Here is a 17,155-nt window from a genome sequence, read left to right on the forward strand (position 1 = left end):
TCAATGGCATAAAATATTCTGTTATCACTAGTCTTTTTTGCCAGCTCCACCTTGTCTTAGCCAATTTGAATGGAAACGGGTTGCTCACGAGGAGATCTTTCACTTTCTAAGCATTCCCTTTGCCTTTGAAGCGTCGCCTATTGATTTATGGAATGCAGTACTTGCCAAGATTTCTAAGAAACTAGATTATTAGCTTACAAAACCGTTTTCTCTTGTAGCCAAATTCCATATTTTCTTGAAAAATCTTGTGGCAACTCATGTATACTTTTCTTCTCATTGGGCTCCTTCTAAAACCTCTTATTAGAAATTAGAGAGATTTCTCCGTGATTTTCTCTGGGCTTCTAGTTCTGATCATCATGGTTTCCACAGAGATGCTTAGGATTTTTGTTGTCTCCCAAAAGAATTTGGAGGCCTTGGCCTGCTTTCCTCATAGAAGCAAGGCCTTGCTTCGTGTGCCAAATGAATTATTCATGCCATCACTAGAGATGAAGCTTGGAAGATTTTGGTTTGACATTGCATTTCTTTGATTTCCTGTCAATAGGCCTACATGGAAGGGAATTGGCTTTCACACCCTTATTATCATGCGAGAGCCTATGCTCATGCAGGGCTCTTTTATTATTAAGAGCATATGGAAAGCTTGGGAAGCTATCAAGCCTTGGCTTGGCTCATCTAGTGATGAGTTCTGCAATGGACTCTCTTTGAATTAGTGGAACATTTGGTGGTCTCCCCTTGCCAAGACTCAAGGTGCTAGTGCTCTGTGTTTCTTCAAATGAGGCATCAAGACTCCTAAAGATCTTTTCTCTAGGATTTCCATGAGTTTCAAATCTTGGGAAGATATGCAAGTCCAATACCATCTTCTTCATTCAGATCAATAGACTTTTGACTTATTTCTCTCTTCAATTCTAGTGCACTTAATTCATAAAGTGGGAATTCAGTCTATTAGACCTTGGTGACATGATTGGAAGTGGTATCCTACCACTCTTTTCACCGGTTACAAACCAAGTCTAGGTTATAGATGGCTTTCTCCCCATCTTCTGATGGTGGATACACTCAATCAGAGATGACATTTGCAATATTCTCTTTCTCAATGGAGAAAGTGCTTTGACACTATTCAGAGTGCTATCACAGAACCCAAGATTGTCCATTTTGCTTAGTGCCTAGCTTTTCAAGGTCTTCCTCTTGGGCCTCGGCTTAAGCATATTGGGGTTCCAGAACCGAGATGCCCTTGTTGTGGACAACCAGACTCTTTCTTGCATATTTTTTGGTTTTGTAGACGTGCTCAAAATTAATGGCATTGGATTCATGACTTCTTTAAGCTGTTCAGGCCTGAACCCTTTTCTTGGCACATGGTTATCTTGGGTGATTTCCCCAGAATCTCTCAAAAATTTACCCATATTTGGCATACCTTCAAGATGAAGATTTTGTTTACTCTATGGAAAGATAGAAATGTTTTCCATTTCACTCATAGTTTTCTTGATATTAATATTGCTATGCACACTAAGGCATGCATTGTGTAACTATGCAGATTTAGGTTCAAGCAAACAAAGTGGCCTTGGAGGTGGCTCACCTACAAGAGCTATTTAATCACTGGAGCAATGCCTCTTATACATTTTTCAAGGTCCCTCCTGATGCCATAGTTGATACCTTAATGCCTAGAGGCCGCCGCTAATGGTGCAACTCCTCAAGCACTTGCTCGCACACTATGCACTCCCAGGCCTCTCACCATTGCTCTCATAGCGGTGCTGATGGTGGATAGAGGCACTGCTCGATTTCCCTATCCTTTGGTGGCACTGGCTAGTCCCTGACTCCTCCTCCTAGTGCTTGGCAAGCGGTCTCTAGGAAATGGCCTCCCTTGGATCATGACGAGCCACGTCCCTCAGCAGGCACTACTTTAGCCGCCTAAGGTTGCTTTATATGTTTTTTTTATGAATAGTTTATGATTTTGGCTTTGGCTGTGTGAACTCTCGTAGGGTGATCTTGCATCCCCCAACCCCTTTTTGTAAATTGTAATCTTAGTATATTAATTATTAATAGAAAATGACTATTCATCAAAAAAAAAAAAACCAAAAAGCTAATATATCACTACCCATAGAAGAACTAATATATAATCATATAAGGATTGTCTTTAGAATACATGTATCCAGCAATCACTAAAATCAATTTTTTTTATTAACTAGCAAAGTCACGACCACACCTAACAATAAAACTACATTGTTGATCGAGAAATTTGCTAAATTTCCATCTAAAGAGAAAAGCATCTTATTTAAATACTAGGATATCAATATGTTTCTAAATTCTGAAGTGTGTTATCCATTTCTTGAATTTTACCGTTGGAAGCATCCAATTTCTCTTTCAGATTGTAAAATTTATTAATATACAGTTATTGTATTTAATACTAGTAAAATTAGAATTTTTTAAATTAATGTAATAATTCATGTTAATATAAATTTGAATTATGTACGATATAGATTTACATATCAGACAAGAGTTCTAAAGAGAAAAGAAGATAGTAATAAAACAATTCTACAATCAATATCATGAAAATATTCATAATAAAATAAATATATCAATTAAACATATCATATATTATTTTCTACAATCAATATCATGAAAATATTCTATAATAAAATAAATATATCAATTAAAGATATAATATATTATTTTCTAATTAAGTTTGTGTATAATTATATACATGGCAAACTTCTATATCAGAAAAATGGACACCGAAAAAGAAGAATCTAACTTTTATTTTGTCAAAAATGTTACAAACAAACAAATATTGAATTATACCACGATCAGTTTGATGTAACCAATGACCCAAAACAATTGCTCTGTTTTCTTATGGAAGATTTTTTCATAATAGATCAGGAGTCTTTAAGTTATATTTGTTCAATTTAAAAACTTAGACTGAGATGTGATGGACTAAATCTAGTCATCCCTTGTGATATCAGAATTACATGAGCATGATACTAAAAGACCGGTTCAATTTTAATGACAAAGACTCCTTCACAAAAACAAATTATAACCAATAAAACATTCATAGCACCAGAATGACTTCTTAAGCAAAATAAATAAATAAAATAAAATCACGTTGTTGGGTGCTCTATAAAATATTTGGAAGACAACCATTGGGGCACTGGAAAAGGGAAGATGGCCCCTTCGGCGTGCGCAGCTTGTCGATCACAACGCAAGAAATGCTCAAATGAATGTCTGCTCGCTCCTCATTTTCCTCCAGAAGACCTTCAAACGTTTGCGACCGTTCAGAGAGTGTACGGATTCAATAATGTTGTTAAAATGCTCAAAGTAACGTAGCCCTGCCAAAATTCTACGATTTAGGTTCATGATGTGAAAAATAATAGTTTTTAATAGGTCATCAAATGTTTTCTAATGTTTTGGAAATTCGAGCAATCCTTCCACATTGTTCTATTCAGTTTCCTTCATTATAGGCTGAACTAATAGACTTAAATTTGTGGTCCGTTTTTGTTAATTATATGTTAGGTTTAATTTGTTTGAGTCACCTATCTTAGAGGAAACTTCCTTCTAATTAATCTGCATAGTAATTGAGAGAGCAGTTCAAATGAAATTGATGGTTTTGATGTGGTATTTGCATTAGGATGTTAAAGCGGAGCAAAGAGCAGATGTAGTGAAGAGTTTGGTGCATGAAGCAAGAGCTCGAATGGAGGATCCTGTTAATGGGTGTACTAGAGAAATCCACCAATTACAGAAGCGGATTGCTGACCTGGAATCCCAGCTGGCATACACGCAAGCAGAGCTCCTCGATATGCGTTTTGCTCATGAGAATGTTGTTTCCATTCCCACAATTTGTGAGGAGGTTGATTCCATGCTCTTATGTGAACCGCTATGGGAAGTGTGACTTCACCAGTGGGGAAAATTGAAATTAGGATTAATGATGTCATAGCAATCCTCAATTGTCAATAATCTCAAGCTCACGTTTCACATGCTGCTTATCTTAATGAATGCCTGTATTAAATAAACTTTACAGTAAACTATTTTTATTGATATTTTTATATGTGATGGTCACAGTATAAATTTCTGGACTTTATTTTTTATTTAAAATATTTTCCTTCTATTCCTTTTCAAATTAGGTGGTCTTCATTTAAAAAAATAGAGATCCTAGTTGAGTGATGGGAATCATGACGGGCACAGCTAAACCATCCATTTGTGCAGCACACGCTGTGAAAGAGTGGGTGAAAAACAGATTGATCAAACAATCTTTTAAATAGACTTTTTCTTATTGTTTTTGAATTCTTGTATCAATAATATTGAATCAATATTTTAAATTAGATTTTATAATATTTTATAAAATTGTGGAGATCATAAGAAAATAAAAATGATTTTTGTTCCGATCAAGCAAAGTTGGATAAAGCCTGAACTCTTAATATTAAAATAAGATTAGTTCAAAGATGGCATAACAAGATTCACACGCCGTGATACCGTAAAAATGAAGGAAAAAAAATGTTATAAACTGAAACAAAGAAAACAGCTGCTAGTGAAACCAGCCACGGACTAACAACCAACGAAGCCACCATGAACCAACGAACCAGAAAATTGAAACCAGCACCAGACACCACGAACCCAACCAAAGCTTCTGACCACAAAACCATTAGCAACAACCCACCACCCACGGAGGTGCCTGTTCCAGAAAGTAGTGTTTAGGGCAGGAAGGAGTAGCATCCCCTGCCCCAGAAACTTATTTAGTGCTTTTCTGCATAACATCTTCCTTTCTCAGAACTTCCTCCCTCCTCTTTTTTTTAAAGCTTCCCTTCTTTACGTTAGAAATTAATACTCCCTCTTCCACGGCACTGTGCCGTTATAACTGAACTACAGATCGTATCACATATTTCCTTCAATATTGGTAACGGATAGAAACGTCTTCCTCTGGACTCGGTCATACATCATTATAGTCGTCCACGTACCTTCAATCCAGAACATTCCTTTTATAGTATAGATTTGCTGGGAGTCTATAAATTAAAGGTAAAACTGCAACAGATGTATCTCAATCATTAATAAAATCAGTTCTATTTCTTCTGTTCTACTCATATTCTGATTTCTCTTTGTGATATCTAATTTTCAACACTTTATCTCCCCCTTAATCCCTCTATAGCGGCATCCATCCTTTTCTTTGCAGAGTTTTGTTGAGTCATCAATTCCTTGAGTTGTTCCCCAGCTTCTCCTAATGACCCTAGCGCATTAATAATCTCAAATTTTTCCTTGTTGATAGGAACCATACAACGAATCTTGAGACACGGTCTTCTAGAAACTCCCACAGTACATCATCCCATCTACTAGTCTAGGCGAGTCCTCTTCTTTTCTTTTCAACTCCACCGAAGCTTGTAATTTATTAATTTTCTTGAGGATTATATTTTCTTGAAACAAAGGCACCTAGTGATCGCGTTAAGCTTGTTGTAACCTCATCGAGTCTATCGAGTCTACGGTCAGAGCCTCTTAATCAACACGGCCATCCTCCATTCTAGGAAGAAGGGAAGGAGCGAATGAACAAGGCATTTTAAGGTCCAGAGGCAACCAATGTCGAGTTTAGAAGAGGCGAAAGAAAGGAATACTGGGCGAATTAGGAATAGGATCCAGAGTCCAGCCAGATTTCGTGCAGTTAAATTCTTGTATTCAAAATATGGGAGTCTCTAGGTTTATTTTGGGTGTTCTGCAATTGTTTAATAGTGGGGGGAAATTCAAGGTTGTACAATTCTATAGGGCATTTTGCAGAATGAAGTCTGTGTGGAATTTAGAAAGCCTAAACAACAAATCCTGATGGAGGGAAGACTACTCTTGACCTTAGAATTTTCAGTACATATGGAAAGCGAAGAGAAAATTCAAAATTCAAAATAGAATTCCACGTCTGAAAGAAAATGATGAGAGTGAAAATGTTTGTCCTACCTTCATAAGTCACAACCTTAATGATGATCATCATCACAATTTTCCATATACCAGTCAGATACTCTTTGTTAAAAAACAGTTTGAAAGCCTCTTTGAAGGACATTTTAGTGTTGTGGGGGATTTTCTGGTCCTTTATACTCAAACCCATAACCCAATGATGGTTTAGAGTCACATAAACTTCATATTTCCTACAGCAACCTTCCCTTCTTCCCAAGAATCATAATTTGCTGAGAAAGGTTAGGGTTTTAACCCTTCATCAATTCAACATACACCACCATTTGCCCCTTTTCCATAATTTGCTAGACCTTGGGATTTGTCTTTAATTGTTGCCAGTTATCAGGCTCAATTTGATTTAGAACCCCACCCATTTTGTGACTCAAGCAATAAGGCACAAGAACAATGAAATTGCACACCCCTAACCTTACCAACACTCAAAAGGGTTAAAAATATGGAGAAAATATCTCAAAATCAAATTAGGAATGAATGCATTGTGATCATTGTTAGAGTAGGCTAGAACCTGCATGATTGCCCCACATGCTAGCCTAGGGATAGACAACATGTCTTTCAAAAATTTGAAATTGTGGGTGTACTTTACCATTGAGGCTAGGTTGTCCACTGAATTATTACCTTCACCTCAGGGTGACAGAAAGTCGAGTCTTGTTTATGATTTAAAATGTTTATATAACATTTAGAGAGTCACCTTCAATGACCACATTTTTGTACCCTCTCCTTGTTAGCTTTTTGACACCATCAAACATAGCAAGCAACATCTTACCTTAGAGTTCTTAAAAGACCACCCTTGAATCACTATTACCTATAGATGATCCATCAAAATTTAATTTGATCCAGCCTAGGATAGAGGTCCATAAAAATGATTTTTGTTATCTAAAAAGATTATAGTAGTTTTGTTGCAAATGTACATATTAAAACTTGTTTCTATATACTATATGCTATTTATGATTTTATTTTCTTTATGTTCACTACTACCATGTTCATAGATCAATCTAGAAGTTCATGCATCAACATACACAATTAAATTGTGAAGTAAAAATAGAAACCTCTAAGTAACAGCAACATGATACTAGAGTAAACTAATAAAAGAACAAGAAAACTGCAAGGTTTCTACTTTAATAATTTTATACATGAACAATTGAAATGTTTTAAATGATAGAAAATGTAATTTACAACTTTAAGTTAAAATTATATCTTATTAACTATTTTGTATGAAATAATAATATATAACCCAAAGTTATATTATGTAACAAATACAAAATCAGATGGACAAAGTTGTTCTTGAATTTCCATTTCTAAACTCTATTATTTGTTGAATTTAGGGTTTTCTTGACTACATCCTACGTCTATAGCAAAATGGGTATAGGCTAATCTCCACAAAAAAGTACCAAAACAAAAGAAAGTCAAATTTTATTTTTTTCCAGAAAATGTGGTGATTTTTTTCAATTTTTTTGTTTTTGATTAAAACTATACAGATCATGAAGATCAAACGCTGAATTTTTTTTTAAAATTCATAATATTTTCCATCTGTACGTTTTTATGGGAGGATATATATATATATAAAAAAACTAAAAACAATAAAAGAAAATAATGTCATTCGTAAGCTACTACCTCAGACGTCATATTTTGAATTTACGTCATGTTGAATTTCCATACAGTTGTCGTATGCCATTTTTGTTGTTGACGGCCTTGTGGCTTTATATGGCGGAATGACAGAATCACATCATAATCCAGTGATTTATGATGCTCTCTCTGTAATACACATTTGCAACGTGTACGGTGCAGAATTGTTTCCGGAAACTTCATCGGTATTTTAGTGTCCTCGAGTGACTGTACCTTCTCATCGCATTGAATTTGAAAGGTACCAGGGCTCCGTGTGTGGGTCTGATGACACAGGGAACGATGGCTTTTTTTGGTTATTTTGGGTTTCAATTGTCGACTCAAGGATCAAAATCGATCCTCTTTGTCCTAGTTGTTTTGAATTTAGTAATTAATTGAAAATTTAATAAAATTATTTTATCATAGATTTGTTGTTACATTTTTTTATATTAATAGTATTTAAAAAAAAAATATTATTCATTTTGTTGAATTTTGTTAGATTATCATTTGCTGTTGCATCATTTATATTAAATAGTATCTTATACATATGTTAAATAAATAAAGGAAATTTATCTATAGGTTGGAAATTTGTAACTGTAAAGACAATTTGAAATAAATTATTGTTTAATTGGTCATTAATTCAAGGTATCAAATATTAAGTGGTTCTTATATAAAGATAATTGTTGTTATGCACAACCTATTTAGACTTTGAGGTTTTTTTTTTTCCCACTTTTATCATAATTTTTTTCCCCCCTAGATTAGGTTTAAGAAAATGTGGCTTATACTTGTTGATCAAAATTAAAGAAAAGAACACCTAGCATTTGAAAGTGATATAATCTTATTCCAATTTGACTACCATGCTTTGTGGTTTGATAATATTTCACTAAGCCGTGTTATACAATATTATTTCAATGGACAAACTAGAGGGAAAATAAACTAAGCTCTATTATTGGACTAACCACAAACATTTATCTTTGGGATTTATGACATAGTTTAACAACCTCCTCTATCCTTTGTCTCCTCCTCTTATTCAGGAGCACTTTTAAATTTGGGTTTATGAAAATGGTTGACCCTTGTTAAGAAAAGGGATCATTTTCATGAGCTAGCAAACATTTAGATGAGGAAGAAATCATGGTGAACACCAAGTTATTAGGATTAATTGACAAAGTAGGGGATGACTAGACATAACGGGTCAAATTATGGTGAAACTCATAGAGCCAAATAAATAAGTGCTGGCCAAGAGGGGCATTATGTTTGACTTTAGTTTTTTCCATAGAAAGTGATAGAGTGAATGATGCAGAGCCACACCTTGGAAAACTCAGGAGGAATCAGTCACTCAACTGAGTTGCTTCAAGGGGCATCTACAACCTTTAGGATCACACACAATATATTATAACCACCCATTGTGGTTTGAACCAACTGTTCTTATCATTATTATTATTATGAAAACACAACCAGAGATACCTTAGACTCAACTCATAAGACTCCTATAACCATCCACTAGATTCAAAACTTTGAAAATAAATCCCCCCAAAAATTTCTTCTTGTTGCCTCCGGATAGACCTGCACTCAAACATGAATAACTTTCGAACCAGAAAATATTTACTCAATCCAACCGTTGAGATTTGGCGTAACTAAGTTTCAAACAACATATAAATTTTTTAGAGAGATCCAACGGTTCAAACCAGAGTTATTGACCACGCATCAGAGTACATTTTTCTACAAAACATTGCTTCTTGTTGTCTTTAGATAGGCCTGCACTCAGACATGAATAACTCTTGAACCAGATCAAAACTCTTCAATCGCTCTGGTGAAGATGGGCGTAATTATGTAAGAACCCCAAATAGGCTCTACGCTGATCACTGTTTGTTTCCCTGGGTGTAATAACTATTTTTGGTTTTTTTTTGAATGTTTTAAGCTGTTTTTGGGTTTTTGAGTTGATGAAAAGAAAATACAAATATTGAAAACTAATCTACCTCAAATTATAACTCAAATCTAATTATAATGCTAATCAAATTCATTTATTCAGATGGCTCCTAATGTTTGTACAATACTTATTGCTGGAAGCATACATTAAAAACATCATCATTAATAGTTGAAAAAAACCTGATTTTTGTCTCCCATACGCAACCACGCTGCTGGTTGCTTCCTCCTTGGGCAGCGCCTATCAAAAACCGCAATATTAAATCTCTGATTTTTAATTCACTGTAGTGCTGTACTGTTCACAGCACTATAGCTGCTATTATAACCCCTTCCAACCTGTAACAGATTCATCTAATTCTTTCCTACTAAACACAATATTGACTCCAGAATGAAGTCAACTCACAGGCAAAATTCAAGTGATATTTCACACCCTCAAATTGCATCAACTCTAAAGATACTACGTCCTCCACAGTCTGAATTCTTCTCAAACTTGTAGAAACCCTTGTTGCCACAACTTCAAGAAATTTCACAATGCAAAGTTTTTAAGCACTTCTCATAACCTGCTCTTGAAGGAAGACAAGGTTTGTTTATAAGGACTCCTCGACTCCAGAATGAGTCTCCACGCTCAATGTGGGATAAAAGATATAATAATAACATAAAAAATGTTATTACATTAAAACTTAGAAAATCCCTTTTAATTTTTCCATAAGCTTGGACCCACAATTAATTGAAACAATGGCCCCTTTTATGATAGCATGACCCTCACTTAAGTTATATATTATAACTTAACAATATAGGCTCAAAACCAATAATGTTTATTTTAACTAAATAAACATTAATATCTCCATTATTACTCAACATTTTTGAATGTCGTTTGGACTGGGAGCTAACATGATAGAACTACATATGACCATACCCCTTTTCTAAAAATAGCACAGGTCTATCTTTATAACTCCAAAATTGCTAAAAATAGCCTAACCAAGCCAAACTCAAAGGAAAACTCATCATAAACAAACTCTGGCGACCCAAAAGAGTACTCTACTTTGGTCCTTGGAGGATCTTCACACCAAGGTGACCCTCTATCCAATCTTATTAGCCTACGAGGGTCTCTGATAGGCTAATCACCAGCTAAAGTGATGTCTCTAGCTAGAAGGGGACATCATAAATTAGGCCTATAAGAACATATCCAAAGCTCATGAAAATCCAACAGTGCATTTGGGAGATATTACCCATGCACTGAGACTAATTTTTTGAAAACATACCGGATCCGACCCAAAACTAAAACTTTTTAATCTTCTGCAAACTATCAACTTGTTTTCATTGAGAAGATAAGAAAAATCTGTTCAAAACTTAGACCATCGAAAACTTGCACAAAGACAAAATGAAAAAACATTCCATATCTCTCCAAATTCGATTTTTCTCTTACATAGCCGATTGGCTCTCTTTTAAAATTGATTTTCTTTTCCTAATTAAAGGATGTGAAACGTTTTCTTTCTATCTAGAAAAGAAAAACGTCTTCTATCCAAAAAAAAGGATAAGAATCTGAAACATTATTTTCCTACCAATATTAGACAGTCTAAATCAGGAATATTTCAAAAAACTGCCTACTACCTATTATTGGATTTTGAAAATCATTAAACACTCCACCTACGAATTAAAAACTATTCTAATTTAAGATCCACACACTTGGTCCTAGGTGGCTATATCTGGAGAGCTTATCGAACTACTACTCTAGGTATGCCACCACATGTAGGACATTATTACAAACTTCAAAAACTAAAAGTATTTAAAACATAACATTAGATTTCCTATTACATTTTCAACAATGTTGCCACTGCAGCATACTCCCCTGTAGAATGAATCTCAAGTCCTCTTGAGATGATGTGTTGTAGAAATGAATCTCATTCTTCTTTCGAACTTTCCAATTTCTTTGAACTAGGATGAGCTTATCTACAAGAAAAACAAAAATAATATCCAACTTCTCCACCTTGTAGCTTTGATTCTTTAATGCTGTAAATGTCACAGAAAATTCTCCAGCATGATTCACTATACATAAAATCTGCATCCCTGCATAAACATTATTAGAAGAAAACATATCATCAACATTAAGATTATTTGAGTTCTCTTTTTGAATATGAGCTTCCTTATACACCATGTAATGTGCATCATATCTATCTTCATCAATAGTAACCATAAACTTATCTGCTTCTTGACTATCAACTAGTTTCACATCTTGAATCTTAAGAATCATAATTATCTCTTCTTCCTTTATTAAACATTTATCATCATCTTGATCTTCTGTAGTAATCTCACTTTCAAATATCTCTTTCTTATTACAACTTTGCTCAAGAACAATAACAGTATTGCACTCTTTCCTTTCTTCTTCAAGCTGAGTTTCCGTACTACCGCCATGCCTTTTCCATTCTCCCACAATGGCTGCAAATTTTTCCCATAAATCATATTCTTCTTTAGAACTTACTGTTACACATTCCTTAGCTTCATCTTCATGCCATTCCTCTTGACATTTTTCTTCATTATGCATATTTAAGGCTTCATCAGTTGCCTCCAAAATCTTTTCCGTAGGAGTACCTTCCAACATTGTACTCTTCTCTATTTTCAAAGGACACATTATTGTTCCAACCATAACTTTATCACACTCAAATCCCATAGGGCTTTCCTCTTTATTCTTTTCATCAACATTTACTTGCTGCACTCCTTCTTTCTGCATTTTATTTTCTCTCAACTTAGCTTCATTCTCTTCACGTTTCCTTCTCAAAATTTTTATTTCCTCTTCTATCTTGCTTACCTCTTCTTTTTGTTTTCTCATTTCTTCTTCCTCTCTTTTCTTCTTTTCTATCACTTCCACCTTCAAGTTTGAAGACTCCATCTCTGAATTTTCTTCCTCAGTCTGATTTTCAGCATCATTCTGTAATTTCTCTTTGAGTACTGGAACCAGTGCAAAGAGTGGGCTCTTCTTTCCTTTCACCTCTTTCAAGAATTCTTTCTTACCCATCACCATAACTTTGGCTTCTGCAGCTTTTGATTCTTCTTGACTTGGCTGAACTAAAAGTATCAGTTCAATGACCTTTCCATTCTTTGTAATGGTATACGTATTCTTCACTCCATCATGATGTGCCTTGAGATCATATTGCCAAGGTCTGCCGAAAAGTAAATGGCATGCATCCATATTAACAATATCAAACAATAATCTATCCTTATAGGCTCCAATCTGAAATTCCACCCAAGCTTGCTCTTCTACTATAGTTTGTTGTCCTTTATTTAACCAAGATACTTTGTAAGGATATGGGTGTTGTATTCTTGGTAGCTTTAACTTTTCCACCATTTCAAGAGACACAAAATCTTTTGTAGAACCAGAGTCTACCAGTACCTTACAAACTTTTCCCCCAGATTTATAGGTAGTTCTGAAAATGGACTTCCTTTGTGGTGGTTCTTCTTTGTAAGGCATTTTCAACAGTGTTCTTCTCATCATAAGTGCTTCCCCCTTTTCTGGATAACCATAATTGTCTAAATCTTCTTGTAAATCCGCTTCTTGTGCCGGGTGTATTCTCCTTTCACCATGAGTACTAGAGCTTGCTTTTGCTAGACATTTGTGTGCCATATGACCTTCCTGATTATAGTTGTAGCATCTTATTGGTCCATTCATCCTTCTTGGTGATCTTCCTCTGAAATTTGGCCTTCTACTTGTGAAACTTCCTCTAAAATTATCAAACTTATTATCTTCATTATGCATCTCTGTTTGTGGCTGAAAATTTGGACTCCTTCCGCTAAATGTACCTCTTCCTCTGAATGGTTGTCTTTCTCTGCCTCTGTTATTATTTTCTTATCTCCTTTTGATTTTCTCTTCCACCTTTAAAGCCAACTGATAGCACTTAGCTATGGTGTTAGGACTCAGCAACTGCAACTCTTCTTGTATGTTCATCCTCAAACCATTTAGGTATCTTGCTACCTTGATACACTCAGGTGCTGCAAATTTTGATCTTAGACTTAACTTTTGAAATTCTTCTGTATAAGTACAAACATCCATATCCCTTTGTCTGAGATTGTGCCTCTTCTGATGCAACTGTAACTTATAGTCTTCAGGGAGATACGTCTCTCTTATGATTGACACCATCTTCTTCCACGAACAAATTTTTCTTTTATCCTCCTTTACCCTTTCTTCTTGCAAAAAATTCCACCATGCAAGGGCTGCTCCCTTCATTCTGGACTTAGCCAACTTAACTTGCTATGACTCTGAAACTTTCTCACATTCAAAATGATTCTCTAAGGATTCAATCCATTCCAACACTAATTCAGCGTCCATCTTTCCTGTAAACATAGGTAACTCCATGGGTTTTCCTCCCAAAGCCTTTAAAGCTTTAAAAAATGATGCCAAAAATGATGCAGAGCCACACCTTGGAAAACTCAGAAGGAATCAGTCACTCAACTGAGTTGCTTCAAGGGGCATCTACAACCTTCAGGATCACACACGATATATTATAACCACCCATTGTGATTTGAACCAACTGTTCTTATCATTATTATTATTATGAAAACACAACCAGAGATACCTTAGACTCAACTCATAAGACTCCTATAACCATCCACTAGATTCAAAACTTTGACAATAAATCCCCCCAAAAATTTCTTCTTGCTGCCTCCAGATAGACCTGCACTCAGACATGAATAACTTTCGAACCAGAAAAGATTTACTCAATCCAACCGTTGAGATTTGGTGTAACTAGGTTTCAAACAACATATATAATTTTTAGAGAGATCCAACGGTTCAAACTCGACTTATTGACCATGCATGAGAGTACATTTTTTTGCAAAACATTGCTTCTTGCTGTCTTTAGATAGGCCTGCACTCAGACATGAATAACTCTTGAACCAGATCAAAACTCTTCAATTTCTCTAGTGAAGATGGGCGTAATTAGGCCTATAATAACATATCCAAAGCTCATGAAAATCCAACAGTGCATTTGGGAGATATTACCCATGCACTGAGACTAATTTTTTGCAAACATACCGAATCCGACCCAAAACTAAAACTTTTTAATCTTCTGCAAACTATCAACTTATTTCCAGTGAGAAGATAAGAAAAATCCATTCAAAACTCAGACCATCGAAAACTTGCACAAAGACAAAATGAAAAAACATTCCATATCTCTCCAAATTTGATTTTTCTCTTACATAGCCGACTGGCTCTCTTTTAAAACTGGTTTTCTTTTCCTAATTAAAAAGGATGTGAAACGTTTTCTTTCTATCTAGAAAAGAAAAATGTCTTCAATCCAAAAAAAAGGATAAGAATCTGAAACATTATTTTCCTACCAATATTAGACAATCTAAATCAGGAATATTCCCAAAAACTGCCTACTACCTATTATTGGATTCTGAAAATTATTAAACACTCCACCTATGAATTAAAAACTATTCTAATTTAAGATCCACACACCTGGTCCTAGGTGGCTATATCTGGAGAGCTTATCGAACTGCTACTCTAGGTATGCCACCACATGTAGGACGTTATTACAAACTTCAAAAACTAAAAGTATTTAAAAGATAACATTAGATTTCCTATTACATTTTCAACAATGTTGCCTCCTATAGCATTTCTCTTCTCTGCCGCTGCAGCAGTGAAGAATATCACCAAAGAAAAACAAAATATAAGATTGCTTTTAAATGATTTAATTTAGGGAAGAGGTGGAAAGTAAAATTCATGCACTTTCCCTCAAGGGAGACAAACTAGATGAGAAACTCCACCGTAAATTTCCATTCACCTAGAAGATGCTAACAATTGAACCCACTTTAGAACTCCAAAATTCATTTTCCAAGGGCCAAGAAGAGCCAAAAGTTGTTTTTGAAAAAAAAATTGGCCTCCAAACGGCTTTTGGTCCCCTTCATGCTCATATCAGTAACAATCATAATGGTTTATAATGTAAGCAAAAATTTAAAAAACCACCAATAAGAACTTTTTTATTATCACAAATATCAAGAAACATATTGGAGAAATGTGTGTACCTTCCCTCAAGGGTCACAATCCTGATCATAATCTCTTTAATAATTTTCCATTCAATTAGGAGTTTCTCATGATTGAACCCACTTTGAAAATTTTAAATTATTTATCTAGGGTCCAAGAAGAGCCAAAAGTCCTCTTTAAAAGAAACTTTGGTATTTCGAGGGGTTTTCCAATCTATGATCATCTCGATAACAACAACAATGATTTTTGGTGTAACCCAAACACCACCAGTAGTTACTTTATCATTATCCTTAATATCGAGAAACTTCTGCTCAATAATTTAGGTTTGAATCCTTACATAACCTCAAGATACATATCCATGTAACCATCTAAAATGATCTCCTAAACCCTAATGTTACTCATAAATTCATCACAACCATCATGCTAAATCTAGTTCAACTCCCCACAGATATTTGTAGAGAGCTAAACTCCACCCTTCTTAGTCCTGTGCCTAAGACTAGATACCCAACCAATAGTGAAAACTGTGAAATCCACACACAAACTTTCTTTGCAAGGGAGAAGGCCCGTGTAGCAACCCAGAAAAGAAACTACTAGAAAAAAAGGAAAATGGAATGATGGTCCAATTCCCAAATTAGTTTTAAAGTAATTAAACCTATTAATACCATTTATTACTTCACCATCATTGTGTACATAGTGGAAATATCCTCAAAGATTTATGCATGACCCTACAAATAGATAGATTCAAGATTTTCTCAAACTTTTAAAAAAATCAACGCACTTTCCTTGTGTGTCACTAAATTGCCCTCAACTTTGTTTCTTTCACCTAATATGTGTTCAAAGATCACTTCATCCATCATCTCAAGTAGACTTAGTATTTTGTTGATAACATGGCTTACCTACCAATCCATTCTAGCCTTCCCATTTAGAATGTTATTAGCATTAATAACAACACTTCCAACAATATTTTTCTTAAAACCCTTCACATGAGCTAACATGTGTAATGTTCCACCAAGAAACTCATAAGGATAAGTCAAAATGTTACTAAGTTTGGTGGATTACTTTTTTAAACCATCTTTTTTGTGTTAAGTTCACTTAATCATAGATGTAAAGTCCTAACAAGTTCCCTAATAACACCTTTAAACAACATTAATTAGTTTCCAAGATCAAGGGTTACGTTTTATCATCCAATCAACTCAATAAGTATTATTTATATATTGCTTACTTAATTTTCGTGCTAACACTAATCCTTACTACTTAAGTTAATCCATCTATTAGTTTACTATTTACTTATGATTTGATACATTATCCATTCTAATATTCAGTTCCAAGTTAGGGGCTAATGTCCTAATCCATATAATCAAATGCATCTACTTAAGTTTTAATAAGGGTATATTAAATAGATTTAAGTCATCAACCATTTATATAAGCCAATTCATCTTTTATAATCTAATTACTTAGATTATTCAGTTCATAACATTATAAAGAGTATGTTGGCTAACTCCATGAGGCAAGAAAATATTTTATGCATGGGAGACTTTAACACCTTGCTCTACCCTTTAGAGAAAATGGGGGATTTGGAGGACTCTTCAGATAGTGTGCATGACTTGAAGGATTTCTTGAGAATAAATGATTTGATTGATATCGATCTTCTAGGTTCTGCCTTCACTTGGTCTAACAATAGATTGGAGAGAATTTTGATTCATGCTAGACTTGATAGGGTTCTCATCTCTT

The 17,155-nt window shown here is 34.7% G+C and overlaps 1 protein-coding gene across 1 annotated transcript; it reads left to right on the forward strand.

Moving 5' to 3' along the window:
* Positions 1-3,095: 3,095 nt before the first annotated feature.
* Positions 3,096-4,058, forward strand: LOC149537486 (LOB domain-containing protein 1-like). The gene is made up of 2 exons (XM_089801014.1): positions 3,096-3,303; positions 3,614-4,058. The coding sequence occupies exons 1-2, from the start codon at positions 3,151-3,153 to the stop codon at positions 3,872-3,874; spliced, it is 414 nt and encodes a 137-aa protein (XP_089657140.1). The 5' UTR covers positions 3,096-3,150; the 3' UTR covers positions 3,875-4,058.
* The last annotated feature ends 13,097 nt before the right edge of the window (positions 4,059-17,155 follow it).

This window comes from Cupressus sempervirens, chromosome 9 (genome assembly GCF_028749045.1).
Source record: "Cupressus sempervirens isolate cs-2001-9-10 chromosome 9, ASM2874904v1, whole genome shotgun sequence".
Taxonomy (NCBI): domain Eukaryota; kingdom Viridiplantae; phylum Streptophyta; class Pinopsida; order Cupressales; family Cupressaceae; genus Cupressus; species Cupressus sempervirens.

Coding starts and splice junctions, on each gene's coding strand:
- LOC149537486 (XM_089801014.1), top strand. CDS start 3,151: ATGGCCCCTTCGGCGTGCGCAGCTTGTCGATCACAACGCAAGAAATGC. Junction 3,304..3,613: donor ATGTTGTTAAAATGCTCAAA/GTAACGTAGCCC, acceptor TATTTGCATTAG/GATGTTAAAGCGGAGCAAAG.